The sequence below is a fragment of the Emydura macquarii genome, unplaced genomic scaffold (assembly GCF_026122565.2).
Source record: "Emydura macquarii macquarii isolate MOO-44397 ecotype Brisbane River unplaced genomic scaffold, CSIRO-AGI_Emac_v2 contig_1483, whole genome shotgun sequence".
In the NCBI taxonomy this organism is placed as follows: domain Eukaryota; kingdom Metazoa; phylum Chordata; order Testudines; family Chelidae; genus Emydura; species Emydura macquarii.
In genome coordinates, this window is record NW_027131620.1 from 8,515,893 (window position 1) to 8,540,051 (window position 24,159).

General features: G+C 44.4%; 2 protein-coding genes across 2 annotated transcripts in view; one reads left to right on the forward strand and one right to left on the reverse strand.

The window, feature by feature from the left end:
* Positions 1 to 24,159, forward strand: part of PPP1R3D (protein phosphatase 1 regulatory subunit 3D) — a 162,915-nt gene that overhangs the window by 76,236 nt on the left and 62,520 nt on the right. The window lies entirely within an intron of this gene.
* CDH26 (cadherin 26) overlaps positions 3,605 to 24,159 on the reverse strand; it is a 29,415-nt gene continuing 8,860 nt past the window's right edge. Inside the window, exons 8-18 of the mRNA XM_067554548.1 lie at positions 21,232 to 21,417; positions 20,778 to 21,046; positions 19,783 to 19,925; positions 18,066 to 18,299; positions 16,497 to 16,715; positions 13,833 to 13,963; positions 13,253 to 13,330; positions 12,518 to 12,580; positions 11,678 to 11,731; positions 11,110 to 11,196; positions 3,605 to 6,401 (exon numbers count right to left, since the gene is read on the reverse strand). Coding sequence (XP_067410649.1) covers positions 6,387 to 6,401; positions 11,110 to 11,196; positions 11,678 to 11,731; positions 12,518 to 12,580; positions 13,253 to 13,330; positions 13,833 to 13,963; positions 16,497 to 16,715; positions 18,066 to 18,299; positions 19,783 to 19,925; positions 20,778 to 21,046; positions 21,232 to 21,417 — 1,479 coding nt within the window. The 3' untranslated portion in view covers positions 3,605 to 6,386. The remainder of the gene's footprint in view (positions 6,402 to 11,109; positions 11,197 to 11,677; positions 11,732 to 12,517; positions 12,581 to 13,252; positions 13,331 to 13,832; positions 13,964 to 16,496; positions 16,716 to 18,065; positions 18,300 to 19,782; positions 19,926 to 20,777; positions 21,047 to 21,231; positions 21,418 to 24,159) is intronic.

Here is a 24,159-nt window from a genome sequence, read left to right on the forward strand (position 1 = left end):
ATCCCCCATGTGGATGTTTGCATGCTCAAGAGCAATTGCAAGCCTAAATCTCCCTTTTCCACCCACAAATGGCAATTTGCTGGTTCTCCCATAAGCACTGCACTTTTGAAAGTCATAAAAACAAACTCCATAAAACACCAAATAGAATTAAGGCCACTACACAGAGCACATCTGTCTCAAAGAAAAATAGACGGAGACATATTTATCTGTCATTCTAACTTACCACTTAACAAAAATGTACGAACAAGGTGGACACCCAAAATGATTTATGTGTAATGGACAGCTGTAACCCAAGCCGCACAGCACAAACACCCAATAAAACCCAAAGGGCTTCTCGCCTTCCTTCTCCTCCGTATCACCCATTAATTAAGATATACCTTTTTAATGGTGAGGTTAATTAATCACTGGAACAATTTACCAAGGGTCATGGTGGATTCTCTATCACGGGCAATTATTAGATCAAAATTGGATTTTTTTTTCTAAAAGATCTGCTCCGATTCAAATAGGAATTATTTCAGGGAAGTCCTGAAGGCTTGGGGTATGCAGGATGATCACAGTGGTCCCATCTGGCCTGGGAATCAATGAATTAGTCCTTTTTTCAAATGATGCTGATCAGAGGAGAGACTGTCATAACAAGACCAACCTCCCGCAGGCAACCTCCTCACCCCAAAAATATTCTTTTAAGGAGGTTTGTTTTGAAACTGAGCAACAGTGAATATTCTTCCTTTGCTTCTGCTGCTTGCTCCAGTAGCGTTCATATCTAGCTTACTGACGCCATCTTCTGGTTAGTCACTTGACTGCTTTAAGCAGCAAAAGCCTGTTGAAGGTTTAGTATTTATCACTGCTCCTAAGGAATTTTCTAATCGCATCCCAAAAATAGTTTTCTTTCCTTATTTTTTGAGAAATGTAGATAAAAGGAAATATTAGTAAATTATTAGTAACATATTATCATATTCAGCATTTATGAATAATCAATATATTTTACAAAGATGGCTATGAATGTATGATTCCAACAATTTTGCTATATTTCCCATGGTTGAGTGTTAAGAAATGGTGCCAATTTTATAATATTTACAATATATCTTATTGATGGAATTCTTTCTGATCTGGCACCAGATTATTCCAAATCACTGGACACTCTACCCCTGAAGAGAAGGTGAGCAAGAACAAACCACATGTAACAGATGTTAGTCACGTTACTTAATGCACTACTGGAAACTACACTCATCCTACAGGATGAGGGTGGTATAAGAGCCTGTATAGAACAGAGAAGTTTTTTATGTGCTGCTGGGAATTTTAGGTGTGTCGAAGAGTTTGGATCTCTGTGCGGCTGGGGTTCCTGTCTCCGATGAGATGTGAAACTGAGACTCTGACTACTTGTGGTCATTAAAGATCCCATGGGATTTTTTCCTGGCCAAATCCTGTGTCAGGTAATTACACCCTACCTGTCAAAATCTCCCCCTGCTGTTTCAATTGGCTCTATTAAAATTCACTTCCTGACCTAAATTTATGTGTAGTGTTGCTGAAATAAAAAATTGGTATTACTATTTTTGGCCTGAGTGGCTAGCCAAAAATTCAGGGTGTAGTAAGTTGTACCAGTTGGAAGTAGAAATTGACAGAGTCTGGTATTTTCTTTGATTTTCTTTGATTTACCAAGAATGTAAAAAGTCCCGTGTCTCTGAACAGAGAGGGACTCAAATGGCAGGAAGAAGCTTCTTTTGCTCACAGCACCAAGATCACTCTTTTCAGTCTGCACCTCTGACCCAATAACTTCTTTCTAGGTTTCTTCCAGAGTCAGCCACCGTGCTTTCAGCTGCTTCTTCAGGGTCTCTCTCTCCTTCAGCTTGTCCCTGTCTGATCTCAGTTTCTGTGTGATCTCTCTCTATACACACACATCCCTGCCCAAAACAATACTCGGTCAAAAAACCCTTGGATGGGTTCACACACCTCTTTTGTCTTAGGAAGGGCACATGCCTAGAGTCACGTTAATTGGAGGGTGAATTTGTATCTACCAATCTCACTTGGGTTTTAACTCATAACAAGGTTTCACCCAGCTTATACATTGCAAGCCAGAAGTGGCTGCACTTCTGTAGGGGCAAGATGATAGAGGGTAGGCAGAATCCTGCTGAGGCCACCAAGAGTTAAATAACAAGTTATAATAAGGTGGGTGATATGTGATTGGGGTATTTTTGTTAAGTGCCTTCAGTTACCTGTTACCAAGTACAGTACAAGGAGGGACTGGTGACCGTTAGGGTACGTTGAAGTAATGACCACAGGCATTTTGGAGCATTGATAACAGCTCTCTTTGGAGCAAGAAGGAAATACCACCTGTATCACTGTGGGTCTGATCAAGGTCAGTGGGCTAAGCTTCAGTAAGCAGGTTCAACATAGGGAAGTTCCACAGCAGGCAGGTGGGTAGAGAGTCCTCTCCTATCCTGTCTAGGCTGCAATTAATACTGCAAACTCATGGCTTCATTAATCTCCACTGCCCGTCTTTTGTGGCAAAAATCCCTGATGCAGGGTGGGATGAAACATCTGTCCAGCTGATAGTAAGAACCAAGAACGTGAGCAAGCAGCTCATTTACATATGGTCTGTGTGATGAGATCCCAGTTGTGCATTCTCTGGATGTTGATCTATGGCTGTAGTACCAAGAAGGCCCCTCCAGCTAATCTGGGCACAAGCATCCAGAGCCCATTTGGTCATTTTGAAATGTGGACGCTGGAGACTGGACTGAGACTGTCAGCTCAGACATCCTCAGCCAGGCATTTCCAGTTTTAGTCACACATTAATCATTTTCAAAATGCATAAGTTAAAGGGAAAGAAAAAGATCAGACGAAAAATACACAGGGAAGTGATGTTACGCCAGTGACTCGTTTGCAGGCTGCACTCCCTTATTCCCTTATTTTGCCAGTTTTGCAATCAGAATGCAATTGCAGGCTAAGCTGGGAAGCCATATTTTTAATAACTTTCTCATTATTGTCAATTTTCAGCACCAGCACACATGCAAAAAAAAAAAAAATCCCATTTCCAATTTCTTTAAAGGTGCTAAATGGCTTTTGCACTGAGTTGTGAAACTTTGCCACAATCACTACAAAGTCTGTTCGCCACTTGCTATCAGAAAATCTTGGCGAAATCCACGGCTTGGCCTAGCTGTGTTTTTTATACCACCACTAATCCAGCGCTCTGTTATTAAGTGTTTAATTAGTAAGACTGAGAAATCTGACAACAGCTAAATCGTTAATTGAGGGAACTAATTGCAGCCCACCCCGCACCTGGTTTACCCTCAGCTTAAAAACCCTCCTGCCGTTATCATCTAGTTGTCTTTTGGATAGCTCCTGACAGAGAAACATCTTAATTGGGACAAATGTCTCCTTTGAAAAGGAGTAGATGACTCACAGTTGATGTAGGAAAATCTTCCTCCTCCTCCAATAGCAGGTTAAAGGTACTGAGAGATCCCTTGTCTGTGCCCCCAGGCAGAAAGGCAAGGTAGTGCGAGACTAGCAAGCAGGAGGAGCTTTTCCTTGGGAAATATGAGGTCACGCAGCCCAGGTGAAACATGTGGAACTCACACCAGCAAATTGCAGGTTTTTGTCCCCCTGGAGCAGCAGGTCCATGTCCGAGGGTATGAGTCAGCTGCTACTCTTGGCTATTAAGACATAGGCCCTGATTCGGCAAGGTGCTTAAGCACATGCTTAACGTTAAGCACATGTTTAAAGGCAATGGGACTATTCACATGAGCCATTACACTGAAATTCAGTGTGTGTCTAAGTGCTTCGGTGAGCTGGAGTTTTAGGCCTTTGATTTGGGCAGTACAGGCTCCTGCTTTCAGCTGGAGAGTCCCTGGGTTCAGTCCCCACTGACAAACCCTCATTCAACAAGACACCCTGGCAGTTGTTGGGGATGAAGTTTACAGTTGTCTTGGATGCAGTCAGCAGCAGTGAATAAAACTGATGGCTACTCTCTGAGGACCAAGAGTTGCGAGTGACTAGCTTCCTGCACAAAGGGTCCTGCTTCTACAACAAATAGCAGGAACAGTGTCTAAAGTTGCTTTTGAAAATGGGACTTAGGTTCCTTAGTCACTGAAATCCAGATCCTCAGTGGTATTTAGGAGCCTAACTCCCACTGGTTTTCATTAAATGCCTTTGAGGATCTGGGCCGTAAGGGCTTCTGACAATTTTACCCTAGATCCCTCCAACTTTAAATCGTATCCTCATCAGAACTGGAATCTAGAACCTTGGTGCAGTTTGACTTCTCCGGTTTTTAAACAAGGATGTAGATCAAACCAACGGTGGCCTTTCCTCTGTTGTCTGATTCAAAGCACAGAGGGAAGCGTGTGGACTCGAAGTGGTTAATTTCCCCAAGTCTGGTTGTGTGTCATTTGACTTTTCAGTGAGTTTTCATAAATGAGGTAAAACAAAGACACAGATGAAGACTGTACAGTGATAAACCTTTGTGTGGCTGGGACTCCCACGGACTTAAGCACAGCAGGGACCAGGGCAAACGGAGATTCACAGGTTTCTTGATCAAACCCCTTGCTGGGAGCAGGTAATTGAAATACTATAGTCCATCGCTGGCATTTACAAAACTGTGATCCACGAAGGCACTTAGTTTAAAGCAGGGTCTTGAGCGACCAAGGGCCCCACACATTCCCTCAGACACATTGCACGGGTGAAGAGGCAAAGTGTGTGCTGAACAAGCAGTGCTTTGGTCCCGATCCAGCAGGCCAGAACAAGGAGGATTTCAGCATCAGGCCTCAAATCTCTACCACGCCCACTTGCGCTCAGTGTAGCACCATCCGTCACTCAGCCTCACGCTAGGACATGGCCTACCGGTTAGCATACCAGCCTGGGAGAGCGGGACTCAATTGTCTGCTCTGCCAGAGTCCCTGGATAGTCTCAGCAACTGCTTATTTCCAGGGGTCAATTTGATCACACTGACCTGCATTCCTGTATACAAACTGGAGTTGCCTGAACCCACAGAACTTCTGGGTACCCATTTTTATTGATACTATATTGCCATTTATTCCCTTCTGAACTTTCTAGTTCATTATCGTGTGCTTCGCTCTCTGAAGCGACTGCGCTCGTTTGTTGTTGTTGTGTTGTTTCTCACAGTCTGAACCTTCTGCTAGGGACCCTTTGGTGATTATTTTGCTGCATTGGGCCCCAGACTGGGACTTGAACATGCAAATTATGCAGTCGTGCGGGTGTGCATTTTATGTGTCTAACAAGGGAGCAGTTCTGGGTCTGTTGAACAGGGGGTCGCGATACACATCAGCAGACTCGCCAACTTGTTGCTGTACATTCAAAAGGGCCTGAAAATGAGTCCAGACAACAGGCTCCTGTTTAGATGGGCAAAAAAATCCTGTCTTTGGGCATTCACACGTATTTCAGGCACAGTTAAAGGAGACCTGTTGAAAATGTAGTCCTAACTTTTAATGGGGAATGAGAAGGCAGGGGCTTGAACTTTAGAACTATGCATGGTCTTCAGTGTCTGCTTTTCTTTTCTTTTCTTAAAATGACCTTTGATTGGAAGCTTTAAACTAAAAACCAGGAGATTATATCCAGAGCTTGAGAGACTGATGATTCTGTATCATCATTACTGACTGAAAGCAGCACGCCAGCAGTCAGTGGTGCTAACAGTGTCTCACAGGGACAGACGGGGCTATATATATTGGGTGGCAAGCGACACAAGAAAACGTGCTGCCTCCAGACGCCCACAAACATGTCTATCTCTAGATTCTTACTCGGTCTCCCATGACTAAGAGCCATTTATTGACTGGCTCCCTGCAGTCATGTCTGTAAAAGCGGGATTGATGCAAATGTGCAATTTGGGTGAGATATGCCCTGATTTATGCTTCTTTTTCACTAGTTATTAATCATCCTGTCACTTTAAAGCCTCCAACTAATCCTTTTTGATTGTAGTAATCTAGTGGAGAGGAGAGACCTCATCAGCTTGGTCTCCCCTGCTGCCAGACTATGCTAAAAAGCCACTCATGCCTTGAACAGATGTTTCTAGTTTTTAGACTAGTAGGAGATTAATGGAATAACTTAGACTCCCTTTTGAGAGCAAATGCACCAGCTCAGTCAAAATCCACACACGGAGTGACAAGGGAATATTGTCCATGGGGCTGGTACAGCAAACTGCGAATCCCACTTCAGGTTCTTTCTTTAGCTTTGCCATTGTCTCATCATGTGAGTTTGGGCAAGACACTTCATCTGTCTGTGTTTCAGCGTCCAGGATGGTGGTGCTCTCTTGCTTTCCCTAAGGTGTATCTGTATATGTGTGTATAACCATGGTATGCTACACGCACACACTACCTGTGAATAGTGATCATCCACAAGCCTTTCTATAGTGTGAGGGGTTGTTCCGTTTTTCAAATCTTGTTTTACTTTTTCAGCACCTGAAATGGAAAAAGACAACCCACGTCACATCTCACTCCTAGGGCTCCAGTTTGTAATAAAACAGCTATCGGAGGTAGTGATACTTCGCTGCAGGCTTGCTAAAGCACTGGATTTGGTCTGAAGGCTCCCAACTGGAATTATTAGTTAAATGCAATTTATCAGAGGACTGATTTATTGTGTTAGCAGATCCTGCCTCAGGCATTTAGAAAAACTTGCCTCCCTGCCAGTCAGCGAAAGTTCTTTCATCACACTAGATTGAAGGTTTGCAGCTTTGAATTATTAGTTAATGACATCTGAGGAAAAGAAGATTTATAGGTTGAGTAAACTTTGAAATGGGAGTGCAGTGTCTGAGCTAGTGGACTTCAGCTCTACCTCTGATGGAGCATTCTCCTTTTCTCATGGAGAGAGAATACAACAGAGAAGTGAGGGTACAGCTGATTCAATCTCCTGCTGCGCCTCTTAATTCACTAGAGGCTACAGAGGAGATTTTGCAGGTAGTTTCCCTTTCCTCATTCATGAACATCAGTGTCATAACACAGCTCCACCATCATCTTCTAGAGTTGTGTGCGTGCGTGCTTCTGTGTATGTTATACTCTGTTATACGCTATATATTTTCACTGGGCCCTGAGGCAATTTCCATGATCCTTTCTTGTTTTACCATCAGTATCAAAAGTTTTGTCAGTGTTGCATGAGAAAGCTTATTACATTTCTTCTCCATTATAATTACCTTGTAGTTTCTCTTTGTGGAAACAGGTGTTTTGGAGAAAGTGGCCAGCCATGCCCAATGCTCCCTGCTGTTTACGGTTCTTAGCATTAAGCAAACCCCAGCTTTAGTGATTCACTTACACAAACATTACATTCACAAAGTGTAGCAACATGGACCGCCACCAGGTGGCAGCATACATGTGACAGCCCAAAACAGTAAGTGTATATAAATACGCAACTATTTGATACCATATGCCAGGGATGCTACAACCACTTCAAATAATTTTTATAAGATGCTACAAGGCGTCTGATAAAATTAATTTTAATTATAGTAGAAGTGCATTGCTTCTTAGATAGTCATGGTGAAACGTTCCAGAGGGGTAGCTGTGTTAGTCTGTATACAGCAAAAACAACGAGAGCCGTGTAGCACTTTAAAGACTAACAAATTTCTGCAGGCATAAGCTTTCGTGGGCTGCAACGATGCATGCATCTGACGAAGTGGGTTGCAGCCCATGAAAGCTTATGCCTGCAGAAATTTGTTAGTCTTCACAGTTCCTCACTGTAAAGATGGGTTTTCCTGATAACAAATGATCTCTTGCTGCAGACATGCAGGCAGTGAGTACGGGAAAATCAACAGGAGGCCTGGCATTTATGGGGTTAACATACTACCATGACACAAAGCTTGCACCATTATTGTTTTCTTTGTTAGCACTTGGTATTGCTGCTGATTGAAGCTCTGAAGGAGACACTTAGCACCAGTGAGCCCTGATCTCTTTGACCCATAAGAGGCTAGAAAAGCTTAACTCAAGGACCCAGAAATGGGTGTGCATAAAGCACTGCAGTGAAGGAGTCAGACATTGTGTGCCATGGCTGTTTCACTCCGCGATATGCCCAGGTTTGGCAGAAATTCAATCTCTGCCAAGCCACAGAGAGATGCGCTGACATATGGCCGTTCACTTCATGCCCACTCCACTGTCACCTGGTGCAAAAACCTGATGGGTATTTGAGAAACAGCTTTGTAAACAGAAGATGCCAGCCCCTGACAAAATGGACATGAGATGTAGAGTCCATGTTTCGTGGCCCCCTGCACCACCACTCCCCCGCCAGCAGCTGTGCAAGGCAGAGTCAGCCTCGAGTGCACAGCATAAAGACACAGGAACATAAAGGGCTTGAGCCTTGCCCTGAAGAGTGACAATGATGGACCCAAGTGGGTCTCCAGCAGGAGAGAATTCCACTTAAGAGAGGAGGCCAGATGTCACGCTACAAGCGGGAATATCTTTATTTTAAATGTATAAAAATCCCCATTCAAACTCCCCGAAGCGTATGTACAAAAGGGAACAAGCCAGCTAAACAAACTAAATAATGTCAGTGAAACGGCACAACCAACGATCCATTTCTAGACTCAGAAAGTCACCTGTCCCAAAAGAGTTACACATTCCTCACCCAGGCAGGTGCTTGTCAGACAGGACGCTGCGCTCTTCTGCCCCCAGCAAGACTAAGTTCTGCGCTCACAGATTGTCACCCGCCACATACCAACACCAAGCAGCACAGGCTACAGCTCCATTCCTTCTGCTCCCAACACATCAGCTGTCCTACAGGAGCTGAAGGAGAATTGCCCTCCTTCCTTGCTGGCTGCTGGTATATCCCCTGTGAGCCTCCAGACCCTGGAGGCAACATATGTACGTATGGTCAAGTGGATCTCCCATGCACTGGCCAGTCCATTATGCTCTGACAAGACAGCTCTGAATGGAATAATGGACATATTTGTACTACAACCTTTGAGAGACTTTTCTTCCCCACCCTCAGATCATCTACGGCATGTACCAAGATCCCCATTTCACCAGCCTGCATCTGCCCCAGCCTGCATCTGCCCCAGCAAAGATCTCAGCACATCCCTGGGACAATGCAGCCAGGAAGCTACTCAGTTAACAGTCTCTGGATGGGAACCTCATGGGCACTTCCATCTATTTCCCTTGCTCTGCCAAAGCAGATCAATCCAGGTACTGAATAGCAACTAGACCTTTGTGCCTCTCTAGTCATATGGGGAAACTTTTGTGCCCACCTCCAGATTCTGTATGCTTGCTTTCGCACATTCAACAGGTTTGCACTCACAGAAGTGAAAAGATGCCCATTTTGAGTGTACAAAGACAGGCTCTGCCCACACAAAATGGGTGTAGCCAGCATCTGTGGGTGGAAGACGAGCCAGCTGCATACAGAAGAGCCGGCACACAAATTCAGGAGTAGCTGGAAATGGCTGTCAGTGTCCTACTAATCAAAAACCTAGCATTTGCCAGAATTTGTGCTTGGTTTGTGATCTGAATTCCATGCAGATCTACTGTGAATATCAGGATGGTTGCTTTTCATCCACTTCTACAAAATTATATGGGTTTCAAATTCCATCCGCTGGATTTTAAAACAGTCAGATTTCTAGATGATTCCAATCTCTGGCTCTCGGGGGAAGGAGGGCGAGAACAGATAACTGCAGAATCTCAAGAATGAGACAGGGCTCAATGAGTCAGTGACCTAATTCCACGTCACCATTCCTCGGACATTCCAATCCATGGGCTCCCCTAGTCTCTTCATACAGGAGATGAAGCCACAAGATTCAGTGCTGGCAACAATGACAGGCTGCACCTGCTCAGCCAATCCATGGCCTTTCTGTATCTCATGGGGACAGGGGGGAAAAGGGGCCCTGACAACTGGCTCATAGAAACTACAGTCTTTGTCAGATTTGTCTGGGAGAGAGTCTGAAAAGGAACACAGCCAAAGGGATACATTAAAAAAGTGCAAGAGCTCTTGATCAGGAAGGCAAGACCTGCTGGAGGCCAGGGATGCTTTTTGCGATGCCTGCGAACTAAGCAGACTGGGCCTGCTCTTCAGTCTCTTCAGCTCAGACAGCTGGAGTAACTGTTGTAAAAGAAAGAGTCCTCAGCTTACACTGAAGGGCCTGTCAAGCCAGGCAGAGAACCCAGCAAAAAGTTTAAACAGAAACAATACATATCCAAACCACTGTCCGGCCCGGTTTGTGGTGTATCACTCAACCATTCATACAATTCGGGGGACCCTCCCTGTCAGAGGGAGCCAGCAGACTGAGGGTCAGCAGATGTGTGTGCTTGAGTCGAGTCTCTTCCAAGCCATTTGAGAAGGTCCCCACCGTACTGTTATTCCCATGGGAGCAGCTGTGGCTGAAATCATTTCTGGCATATTTCACCCAGAACAGCAAACTTTGGTCCCAGGGTGTCCAAGAAATCCTTGGGCAGTTCATCATCAGCAATCAGCAGAGATGTGAAGGAGTTGCTTTCCTCTAGCTTTCCCTCTTCAACATATGTGTGAGGTTGGTAAGTGACCATGTTCTCCTCCAGGTTCCTAAAGTGATAGAGCTTCTGAGGAACGGAATGAGAACAAATAAGAAAACAAACCTCTCTGGAGACTCCATCTATTACATCCATTTGAAAGCCATGGAGATTCATCTTGAACTGGTTAGCAAGAAGTCCCAGAAATACTAGTTATTCCCACCCACCCACACAGCCTCTTTCATGCACTGTACGCAAACAGGCACGTCCGCCACGCACTGGAATTAGGAGCAGCACTGCAATAGAATAGCCACAGGGCAGCTGTCAGAAGAAGTACAAAAGGAATGAAAAATTACAAGTTCTCCAGCCAGCATAGAACAGAAACAGCAAGGAACTTGGCTTTACCCATGGGCTTGCAATGGGATGCACTGCAGCACCCAGAGCCAGTCCAGAAAGGAAAAGGTACACATGACAGACACAAATGTCCAGGTAACTTGTGACCAGAATAGCACAGCAAAAAGTGCTGGAGACAAGACATCTTCAGCAAGGGCCCAGAGATACACACATCCTAGCCTCTTTTCCCATTCCTAGCAGGTGTGTGTGTCCTGTGAATAGCTACAGCCAAACTGGAAAGTTCCCAGAGCAACCTGTGCTCCACAGCTGTGAGCCATTGACAATACGAAGGGGTTCAAAACCAGCCATTCCCTACCTCATTCAACACTTTACCCACTGTTTCTTCATTCAGGCTGCGGGGTCTTCTTTGGAGTGTCTCCACATATCTAGAATGCTGGTTCCTCTGAAAGACAAGCAGCATTGGACCTCAGTGAGACCAAAGCCTCTCCATCAAGATTTTACAAGCATCATTCTACTCTGAACAAATTCCTCAGTGCTCACTCTGTTATACCCATTTCTCCTGAATGTGTCTTGTCTATTTAGATTGCAAGCTCATCTGGGCAGGGACCATCTGCTACTCTGTGTTTGTACAGCACCTAGCACCCTGGGGCCCCCCGTCTTGGTTGGACCCTAGACACTGCCATCAGAAGCACGATGAATCATAATAATTCACTGTATTCCTTTTAGTTAAAGACCCCAAAGGCAAGACCTGATTCTGCCAATATTTAGTCCTTAGTCACAAAGGCCTACATATTAGGTGAGGTTTATAGAGTCAGGATGAAAATAAAATGTTATGCTTTGCATTTTTTCTAGCCTGTCCCCAAACAGAGATTGTTTGTAGAGCCCATTAGTGAACAGAACACAGTTAAAGGCATTCTACTTACATGGGAACTGTGGTTGTCACCTACTGATCTGGACTGGACCATTCCACTGGCACCCTTTTAAAAAAAAAAAAAAAAAGAGGGAACAGTTGCATGATTCCAGGAAAGTTATTAGGGAGTAATAAAGCTCACTCCAGTTAATCTCTCATCCCATCCCCCACCCACCCACCCACTCTAAATACTCTGCACTAGTTTGTAAAGTTTACTTTCACCTAGACCTTGACCATTGTGTCCTTGACTGGATGTAAGGGATGGAGATGGTGCCATTCTACAATGACAAACACAACAATCTCACAGCACTAAAATACTGGTTGGATAGTTAAAAATCTTTTGGGGAAAAAAAAAATTCAGGACAGAGACAAATCATGAGAAATGTCAGCCTCAGAAAATGATAAGTGACTAAGCACTGTTTCAATGGCAGTGCAATCTCATTTTAGGGATAGGGTTATTACTTTCGTAGGGATGTATTAAGTTATTCTTTTCACTGTGGTTCACATCATAGGCCGCATGTTAGGCATATCTGTGACACTGGCAGATGAAGCCCCAGGTCAATTCATTTGTGCATTAGTATAGATCAAAGCAATGGTTAAATGTATAAGAGTGTATTTGGTGTCTAAGCTTCATGGGAACTAGTGGGATGTTACATGCATTGTTTTTTCTTATCTGTATCCAGTTATAATGTAATAGCAAACATTTACATTGTAAATACCCTAAATAACCTATCAACGGAAGCTTTGTAGAATGCTAATGAAGGACTTTAACAGAAATGTGCTAATTTCAAAGCAAGTGACTATTGTGTGTGATGACTGGACATCAATGACTCAAAGTACATTCCTCACTCACCGTCATGAAAGGAAAAGGACTTGTGCGTAGACACACTGTTGGCTTGTTTTCTGTCCGAAGAAGCTATAAAAGAAGGATTCAAGGAAACATCTTTGATCTTTGGACTGTTTGGACTCTTACAATGTACCAAATGCAAAGTGGAGATCCCCAGAGACCATCTGGGTACCCTGAAAAGACTTTTGGGAAATGCAGTTTATTACATAACTGCCTCCATTTAGAATTACAATCTCTGATTCACCTGTACATATTTTACCTGCTTTAACCTCAACTCATTTCCTTTTCTTAGCTGTTAGACTTTTTAGTTAGTTTATTATAGAATGGCTGCCAGCATTGTCTTAAGTGTAAGGTCTGGAGCACTAATTGATCTAGGGTAAGTGACTGGTCTCTTGGGACTTGGAGCAATGTGACATGGTGTGATTTTTGGTTTAAGTGCCTTTTATCACAAAGTCTAGTTTGTCTGGGTGGCAAGATAGACTGGAGAGTCTAAGGGGACTGTCTGTGACTCCATGGTAAGACTGGTATAGTGATCCAGGACTTCACATTAGTTACTGGTTTGGTGAAATCTAAATGTAGAACACAGCACCAGTTTGGGGTGTCTGCCCTGTTTTCCAACTGTCCACCCTGAGATAGGAACTCACAGTTGTGAGCTACTCCAGACAGCATGACAATATCTACTTAGAGTATTAGAAAAGGACTGCTTCATTTACAAGAATATATAAACAGCCTGATGGTTACCTCAGATATTTGTTTTTCTTTTCTAACCTCTTCATTTGTACGGAGCTGGGTAGCATAATCCACAACATCTGGTGTAACCTGCAGAGGGCAGAGATGAAGACATGCATTCATTAAATGTACAGGACAAAAGGACTATTAATCATTATTGGCTATTAACAGTATTTTGCAATCACTACCCTTCTTCAAGTCAGCCATTATTTCCCAGTTCTCACTAAACAGGTTGGCATTACATGGCACGTAAAGACAGAGAAGCCACTCAGATCTTTCCCCAGCAAAGCACCATGCCTGCCTTGTTTATACACTCCAAGAGGATGAGGTGTCCAGGAAGAAGAGTACCCGGAAATCCATTGGAATGGCAGAGGCGTGCATCAGAGTTAGTGCGCATAACCTAAATAACCCAATACTATACAACACGTCATTCCCCAGCTACGTCCTGCTGAGAAAGGGAGGAGTGTTCTGTTCAACACCAAATGAAAGGAAATATGAGCGATAAGACCAAATGGTCAATCATCTGGGCAGACAAGTATTGAGTTGGCAGGATGCTCATAGTAGGAAAATGGATGGATGCTCGAGGGCCTACCTTAGACAAAAAGTTTCCACACTCTTCATTGTAGTGGATTAAAGTCTGGTTTCCTTCTTCAGAAGGGAGCCATTCTTGGCTATTCATATTTTTGGACCCACAAGAACACCACAGCAGAAGACAACCAGCCACTGAAACAGGAAAGGAATGACCAGAACTGATACTGATACCTCAAAGCCTTTCAAATCAGCCCCACAGGGACTTCATGGAGCTCTACGAATGTAGAGCTCAGATTTCAGATAATTCATTCACTTGAGTTTCGGAATAAAAGGTGACACAAGAAACATCAGACTGGATTAGACCAGAGGTCCATATAGTTCAACATCCTTTCACTGACAATAGCCAGCTCCAGATGTTTCAGAAGAAGGTGCAAGAAACCCCACAACAGGCAATTGTGGAATAACCTGCCCCTATGGGCGAAGTGGGTTGCAGCCCATGAAAGCTTATGCCTGCAGAAATGTGTTAGTCTTTAAAATGCTACAGGATTCTCATTGTTTTTGCTGTATACAGACTAACACAGCTACCCCTCTGGAACTGCCCCTATGGGAAATTTTGGTCTAATCAATTCTCTGACACCACCTACTATGAAGAACTCAAAGACGACCCCATGCCACAATTTAGCCAGGAATTTAAGGATATCGGCAAATCCTTCCCCAAATAACTCCAAGAGAAACTCTACAAACTCATCCCCCAAGAACCCACCCCTGGGACCTTCTACGTGCTTCCCAAAATACACAAACAAGAGAACCCAGGCAAACCCATCATATCTGACCACAGCACTCTCACTGAAGGAATAATCGAGACTCCTATAAACCATCCTCAAACCACTCACCACACAAAGGGGCAGCTTCCTCCAGCACATAACCAACTTCCTCCACAAACTCCACAACACTGACAACCTCGGTCAGAACACCATCCTAGTCACCATACATGTCACTTCCCTATACACCAACACCCCTTGCAATGACGGCAGAGCTGCCTGCCTCAAATATTTACAAGACAATGGACAATACTCAGATATCCACCCCAAACACAATCGCCAAACTCATCCATTTCATCCACACCCATAACAACTTTACATTCAACAACAACTATATGGGTGGACCAACCAGACAATCACTACGCTCTTGAAATGAACTCACCCAGGAAAATAAGACAAACACCCATCACCTGTGGGTGAACACTTTTCACAAAGCGATCACACTCTCTCTGACCCATCAGTCCTCATCCTCAAAGGAAACCTGCACAACACCTTCAAAAGACGAGCCTGGAACCTTAAAACTTTGCTAGACAGTAAAAATCATGGACTGAATAGACACACAATTTATGGCCTATTAATACAATCTATAACCCACTAACAAACCCCACCCCACCCCTAGCTTCCCCCTTCTTCCTGTCCCCGCTCTGACTGGAGGGGTGTTAATGGGCCACTTCACCTTGAATGGTCCCTTGAAATCTCTATTAACTACTTAGGCTAAACAATCTGTTCCACCTTGTATTTAGCTGTGATACTCAGTACGTTTCCCAGACCTCAAGAAAAGCTCCGTGTTAGCTCAAAAGCTTGTCTCTCTCAGCAACAGATGTTGGTCCAATAAGAGATATTACCTCATCCACCTTGTCTCTCTAATATCCTGGGACCAAAATGACTATAACCCTGAATATCTAGTCCAAATAAGTTAGGGCTTGGCTAATGCCAAGGGTTTTATCCTTATACGTTTTAATTCTCATTATCCTTATAGATGCCTACATTCTACTCAACAAGCTTTCTATTTTCCCACAAAACTCTTGGCCTCAATGGTATCTGTAGCGGTGAGTTCCACAGGTTGACTACATGCTGTAAAAGAGAGAGTTCCCCTTTACCCATTTCAAGTGTCCTGCCTTTCAATTTCATTGGATACCCCCTCATTCTAATATGAGACAGGGTCAGCAGGACTGTGCAACATACATTTCACATTCCGCCTTCATCTCATCTCCTCTCTAAAATACAAAGCCCTGATCGTTTCACTCTCCTCAGATGGAAGACTTTCCATGACTGTTCATTTCCACTGCTTAACTCTGGACCCTTTCTATTTTCATTAGAGATGAACACACTATACCAGGTGAAAGTGTCCCAGCTTTTTTGATCACGGCTGCACTCGGAGAGCAGGTTTCCACTGAGCTGTCCACAATAATGCCCCAGTCTTTCTCCTGAGTTATGACAGCCAATTTAGAGCCACACCATGTATACAAGTTGTTTAAATTATCTCTTCCAATGTCCATTACCCTTCATTTGTCAGCCCTGGATATCATCTGCCACAGTGCTACATATCATGGGATTTCTGCCAAATAATTTAACAGACTCTTCTCTTGGTTGCTGGAGATAAAATGACTGCAAAGGTCATTACATGAGCACAGTTGTGGTTCCCAATGCAAGACTAAGGTGGCTCCAGAATGTAATAAGACTACAGATCATCGGCTAAGACCACTGAGTGGTGGTGACACAAAAGAACAGGTATTTAGTTCCATCTCTACTGCACTCAGACATGTTAAGAGAGTCAAATGACCCTTTTAGTGCCATTTGTTCCTTTTAAAGGCGAGTACAATATGCCACATATTAATAGGTTGCAGTTCCAATGAGATCTTGGTGACGGGTAAGCGAGGGATAAATTTTAGAAGGTACCTTACCTAGTAACAGTAGAGTGGCCAAAATCACAGCAATGGCGCCACCTCCGAGATGCAATGACACAGAGTTCGGTTCTTGACATATGCGTCCATCTGGGCAACGGCAGAGCCTCACAGACAGATTCTGCTTCTTAGAGGCTCCCTGCCTGTCCAAAATTAGGAGAGGCACCAAATACTCGCCACGCGGGAGCCTTCTCAACATTAAAAGTTCAACTGAGTCACCTAAAAGAAGAAAGGCAAGAACTCCTGTGCCTCATGTAAAAGCATAAAAAGTCTGAGAACTCTGTGCTGATGTAGAAGTGGATTTTTTCCATTTTGAGCCCATCTGAGTGATATAAACTGAGTGGGGAAAATTGATTAGAAGCACAAAGGGACAGAATGTCAGTGAGGTCAGGTGTACAATTCGGTATTTAATTTACACTGCATATGCCAATGGTTTAGCGCTTGCCTATATCTGATGACTGTACCCAGTAAAATAGAAGATCCATCACTTCTAGTATGTATAATGCCTTCAGTGCCACAATCACTGTGTCAATAATCAGAACAGAAAACCGTTTCTTGCCCCATGTCAGATTATTTTAGCACAAGGTTGAATAGTACAAAGTCCAACTGAGTCTATAATCATGGACAATTGAATTAAAAGACATCTAAGCAGATTCTGACCTCAGTTTACTCCTGTGTAACTCTGGAGTAACTCCACTGAAGTGAGAGTGGATTTATTCTGAACTGTTCACAGGTAAGAGTGCAGAATTAAACCCGCTACGTGATAATGAATAACAGATGGTAAATGTTGGAGAATGTGAAGCAAATAAGGGGAAAGACTAAATAATAATCTTGCTTCTGGCCTTGCTTTTAAGCCAAATAGTGTTAGGAGGCAAACAAAGGAATGTCAGTGAAAGCACAAGGTTAAACTCCCCCCCAGAGTAAAAGTTTTGCCTCTCTCTAAGGAGAGAAGAAAAAGGGACATCTTGGAGCAGGAGTTGCTATAGTAACCCAGCAGCTGGGAGGAGACAAGTGGAAAGATGCTGAGGTTACAGAAACCATGATCAGATGTAACCCCACTCCCTAGCCCCTCCCATGAGGTACAAAAGAGACACTGTCAAAGACCTCAGACTTACGACCCGCCACAATGAAACATGACCATATATGGAAGGGGGTGGTACCGGGGAGGGGCCCTGCAGGTATGATTAATCTTACCAAGAAAAAGTGGGGGCAAGAGGGGGCTCCATCGATGTACGGAGCCATCAGTCGGGGCAGGAAGGGAGTTCCGTCAGCGTACAGAACTATAGTTGGGGGGGGAGCATTCTATGGGCACACAGAACTTCAGTTATGGGACGGGAAGCCCAACTGGTGTGAAGGGTTGTGACTTTAAGCTTTCCTGTTGTGACCCCAGTAAACCCATCACATTACCTGCAGACTGCACTCTGGCCCGTTGCTTTCCGGCAAACTGGGACTGGGAACTGAGAGCGAAGGGGCAGGGGGGAAACCCTAACAGGAAACAAGACTATGCCTGTGCAATATAGTGACAGCGTGAGCAGGGGTTTCACAGAGCGTGTGGGAGGCAGAACTTACCGAAACTCTTTCCTAATCTCCAGTTTTTCTTTATCTTTCCTGAGTCATCAGCGAGTTTAAATGTAAAAGGGCCGGCATACGGATGGGAGTCATTATCCTCTGCCTTTATGATGAGAGGCGTCCATTCTCCTTTGTCACAAACTTCCAAGGAAGGGGTAACTAATGTTGGCATGTGGTCATTGACATCAGACAGGTAAAGCAGAATGGTGCCAGTGCTTGTCTGGGGTGGGACACCTGGTTGGAGAAAACAGCGCTTGGCTAAGATATTGGCAAGAGGCAACAGCCTAACATGATTCCCCTGCCCAATCCATCTCTTATTGGTTCCTGTATAATTCAGTACATTAGCAAGATGTATGGACATTACAATTTTTAGCATCGATTCACCATTCAGATTCATGATCAATAGTTTCATAGTGTGTCTTTTACCTGAGAATATCTAAGTGCTTTACTGGTAATAATCAATTAACCAGGAATAATCAATCAATTAACCCTTGATACTACTGTCAAGTAGATAAATATTATCATCCCCTCTTACAGATGGATTAGCTGAGATACCAGGAAGTCAGGTGCATTACCAAAGGGCACAGTCAGGACTAGAACACTGTGCTCCCTCCCAATTCCCCAGTCTGCCGCCCCAATTATTAGATCACAGTAGAGGAAATATGGAAGGAAGGTGGATGGTCTAGTACTTAGGACAGCAGGAATCAGGTCCCTGCTCTGCCACAGACTTCTTGTGTGACCTTGGGCAAGTCAGTCAGTCTCTGTGCTTCAGTTGCCATCTTTAAATGGAGGATTGATGACCTGCACTACCCCTGTTCTCCATCATCTGTACTGCTGAGTGAAGTCAGAAGTGCTGAATTAGATCTGGAATGCCCCACTTCTCCCCCTGCAAGATCCAAACACTGCTGCAATCATCTGAGGTGCCTGAGCTGACAGCCCTCTGGTCTGCTAAGGCTTAGTACACACTTACCGGGAAATTGGGCAGCAGTCAATGGGCGTTACGCAGGCTACACAGAGTAGCTTGCGTAACTCCCGCTGACTTGCTAACTTCCCTTTGGTGCGCCATCTCCACTGCGCTGCACCTTTTGAGGAGGCGGTTTAATTGAATCAACGTCCGGATCGACTGAGCAGGTCTTCACTGCCACTCAATCGATCTGACGGTGGCGAATTTGCCGCAGTCAGTGTGTACGTACCCTAAGGGAGGCTAGAAGCAGGCCATTCTCCCTGATAGGGATTTCCCTGGTCACACATGCCCCCTTGGTCCACCGGAGCTCAGATTTGGTGAACTTTAGGGCACAATACAAGTCTGGCCTCGTCTCCCAGGTGCTCACATGAGGCATTGATTAGGAGACAAAGTGGAGCTCATTTTAGGGCTGGAAGGATTTAAGCAGGAGTTTTCTGTTCTCTTTGAACGTTTATTTGCTGTGTGTTTAGTCCTCAAACATGTGCCTGGAGAATTTGAAATTGGATCCTCTAAATAAAAGACACAAATGAGCTTCCTTCTGGATAAAAAAATAAGCAGGGAGTCCTGAAAATAAGACTTACAAACACATTTCAGCAACTGAAAACCTTATCACTGTATGATGGACTCTGGTATTCTCACTCCTCCTCTACGGGACTATTTTTCCAGTAGCAGGAGCTGTTCTCTCTCTCTACAGTGATGCTAACACTTGAAGCACATATTCAGAAGCCATCTCATTTGCTACCATCTTCTTACCATCATCTATGGCATAAACAATCATGAGGTAAACACTGTTGTTCACGTAGGGAGACTCCCGATCAAGTTCTTTCACAGCAGTAATAACGCCAGTGTCCTCATCAACAGTCACCCAACTTGCTGGATCATGAACTAGTTTGTATCTTAATAAAACAAGACAAAAAACACAAGGCCACACAGTTATTTAAATGTCATAGGCAGTCAAATACAAGTTTCTCCTCTTTTTAAGCCCCAGATATTTCCACCAGATACTACTTTTGTTTTTTTGTTTAGTGTTTCTTGATGATGAAAAGTGATGAGGTGGCTTCACTAGGGACTGAATTATCTTTATCAGCCAAATCATTTACAGTATAGCTAGTGGCAATGCAGGCTTCCCCACACCAGTGTAAATATGCCTTGCCCATAGCCACTGTTAAGGGTGAGAAGGTAATTTAGCCCTGGTCTACACTTACCAGGCAATTCGGCGGCAATTGACGGGAGTTACACAAGCTACTCTGTGTAGCTTGTGTAACTCCCGTCCACTGCTGTGCTTCCCTTTTGCGTGCCGTCTTCAGTGCACTGCGCCGAGGGGAACCGTGTTCCCCTCGACGCAGTGCTACGACACTTGAGGGGGGTGGATTTACTGCGTCGACTTCCTGATCGATTGAGCGAGTCTACACTGACCGCTCAGTCGATCCAGATAAGTCGATCTGACGGCGGCGACTTTGCCGCCATCAGTGTAGACATAGCCTTAGTCTCCATTGCAGTTCAATTGTGTGGAAGTCAGTGGTACTTTTGATTGATTGGAACCGTTATTTTTACTACTCCAGAAGTAGAACTAGATATTTCCTGATTCATTCTGGAGGGCTAGGAGCATCCAGCCAGTCCAGCGCTCCAATACACAAGTTTAGAACAGTTGTGCTAAGTAGAAATCTCTTTGTTAAAAGTTAAAAAGCTCTTTCCTTTATGTTCCTTCACCATTTCCCCAGCTCAGAGTTTATAGTGTCTCCACTCACTTTATCTTATTTGGCACCGTGTCAGAATCTACAGCAGTATATTCTCCAAGCCTCGTCCCTGGCTTCACATCTTCTTCTTTATGAAGAATAAGGGTAGGAAAGTGAAATTGAGGAGCCTCATTTATGTCTAGGACTTTCACACTCACGGATGCATTAATGGAGGCCACAGGAGGGCTCCTCGGTTTCCATTTGTGACATGAAAAGAAAGGCTCTTCGTTTTCAACAGAAATGACCAGTCTCTTCTCGGAGACACCTTCATAGTCCAGAGGCTGCAAACCACAAAGAGATGCTTCTATTAGCAATTATGACTTTTCCTGTGGAACAATCCGCTCTCTGTAAGTGAGAGCAGTAACTGATCCCAAATTACAGCAGCTCCAACTACTGACATTGCAATCTATCTGTCCAAGCTAGGAAGTGCCATATTGTATCGAATCTACGGCTTCAGTAACCTTACCTTAATGACACTTAAAATGCCCTCGTTCGTTTCAGGATCGGTCTCAATGAAGAACTGCTCCTTTTCGTTGCCTTTCACGATTTTGTACTTTGCTCTCCAAGCAGGTGTGTTTGGAGAATCTTCATCTTCCATCTGGAGCCTTAACACTCCTCGCCCTACTTTGCCTTCTGAAATTTGCAGCTGATACTAGGGGGGAAAATAAACAAAAAAGGATGGTCTCATCAGTGTCTAACTAGGATTCATCACATTCAACTAGCCCATCAATCCAGGCACCCATCACACTTTTAATCCCTGAAGATCCACTTCAAAGAGGCCCAGCTCCTCTGCACAAGCTGTAGAGTGACACTTCCTGGCAGTGCAGTTCTAGTGTAGATGCACAACCAGAGTCGCTCCTACAGCTTCCTTCAGGTTCCCCTTCCCCAGTTTGGCAGAGGCTCTGTGGCTATGGCCTGAGGTTGAGTAATCTCTGCAGATCTGGGTGGGAGCCTGATTCTGCATAGTGCAAATATCACCATGATTATAGTTACTTCCATCAGATTCTGTATCTTCTGCTGGTAATTTTTGTTTAGGGCTCAGTGATGCCTCCCTTACACAAAGTAGCACTTTACTCTGCGAACTGACTCACTGATATCAATGAAACTACTCAAGACACAAGGTACTACTCAATGTGACTAAGGGTGGCAGAATCTAGCACTTGTATCCTAGAGATTATCTAAAGTGTCATCCCCACCATGCCTCTCCTACCATTTAAAACCAGAGTTAAACATGAACACTCATACTCATGTGAAGTGAACAACTCTCCACGGCTACAAAGGGCCATAGAACTTAACTAGTATGTTTTATCCCCACAAAGCCCAAACCTAACCCGTAAACCGGCTGGAACAAGTGCATCTTGCTCTATGCGTAAGGCTTTCAAATTCAAGCAAACAATCCTGGGGAGTGAATTCCAAAGGCAGAGACCTGCCATGGCTAAGGCTCAGTCAGATGTTTGTTTTGTGCACTTTGTGGCACTTTCTCTTTGTCTGCAGCTTAACTTCTTAATACCCATACATGCTAGTCAAACATCCCAACTTCATTCGCTAGAAGAGGCAAGTTACAAAAACGGTTTACACCTTTTCTTACACAAATTGAAAATATTAACTAGACTATAACCCTAAAATCCTCAGGTTACTCATAAGCTTTTCAGAGCTCTTTCCCCAAAACCAAACAACAAAGGAGGAGACAGCAGAGTGGAAATGGAAAGAGCATGCTGGTTGGAGATTGGGTGGTATGTGGGAGGCTGTAATTGCTTTCAGCTCAGACTAAAGTCATGGCTCCCTTCTCAAGCGGAGAGAATCTCTGGTCCCTTAGAGGTCAGGAGAAGAGTTCTGGACCTCCTTAGTTCTTGGATGGGGTAGAGTTCTCTTCTCTCCCAGCCTCAGGCCCAGCACAGACAACATTTGGATGAACATGTAAGGACCCAGATCCACAACCGTGGAGGATGCATTGTTAAACTCAGAAACACTAAGCCCGTATTACAGTAGGTTGTAATCAGCTGGCTGAGGCTCGTAACTCAGCAGAAAGAAAAAATAAAAGAAAGGGAAGATCCGGATTATGAACCAAAACAGTAAGCACCCAAACTGGCCCACTCTCCCCAAAAACACTCCGGGTTTTTTTTTTTATATAGTTCTCAGGCTACACTGTTCACAATGCTCCTTCCAGAATCTTCTAGTACTTGAATCTACCTAAAGTAAACTTTACTCAAAAACACCACAACCTCAGACAGCCGAGGGACATATCAACATGCCCAGTTCACAAACAAGGTTCTCATCACGACTAACTCGGGCCATAAATTTGAGCTCTTTCCCAGAATTCCAAGGTAACTGTCCATTAATCCATAGGCCTTACACACCTTTTACAGTCACTTTCCTTTAGTTCATTGGTCCCACTGTCACAGCAAGCCTTCTTCTGAGAGCACCCTGATGCCAATATTAGAGAGTTTTATCTTCTGACCTGATAGTAGAAACATCTCAGCAAAACTTATCTACCACAGTGGGATACAAAAAGGGTCCATAAGAGGCCAGGTATACAGGGCATTATGGATCACAAACAGCACTTTTCTGTGTAAGCAGCTCACAATCAGCATTTCCGGTTGTCAGCTATATTAAAATAAACTGACCCTATAACATGCCTTTGAGAATGCATATGTAAGGGTGGAAACCCCACACTGGTACTGAGAGGGTTAACAAGAGTCTGGGAGCTTAATTAACCCACCTGCTGGAACCCAGAAGGGTGTTAAGCAGGTTAATTAGTAGGTTCAACTGGAACAAGAGTCGGGACTGAGAAATCAGAGAGAGCCAGGAGAAAGGAGGCTGGGAGTCACTGCTCTCTGAGGATGGTCTGATAGAACTCAGGAGCAAGGAGAATTGGGAAAAGCGGCAGGAGGGAAGTTGCTGAGACTTCTGGGAGGCAGCCCCAAGGTGTCGGTGTTCAGCTGAGAAGCAGAGTATCAGGAAGACTTGTGAAGGACTAAAGTTCAAGCCTGGAAGGGATGGAAGTGGTTCAGATTGTACTTTTGGTTTGGGATTTGGTGAAGAACTCCAGGGAAGAATCCTACAAGCCAGAGCCCTGAAAGGAGGGGCTGCCTGAGAGGCATGCAGGTACACAGTGAGCACAGTAAGGGGCTGGTGGGAAAGGCCTGTGGATAGGTTGAGATAGGGAGGAAGCAACAAGTCTGAGTAGATGAACCTTGGCTGCTTTCTACAGGGTCCCTGGACTGGAACCCAGAGGAGGAGGATCTTAGTTTCCTCCCTGGCCACCAGAAAAGGTGATGCAAAGACTCTGGAGACCGGTTGTGGAAGGACTACTGTGTCAGGACTCAAGACAAAGACCTGGTTTGAGGCTGTCACTCCATTGTTTATCAGACTTTCTGTGACCCCAGAAGGGGTG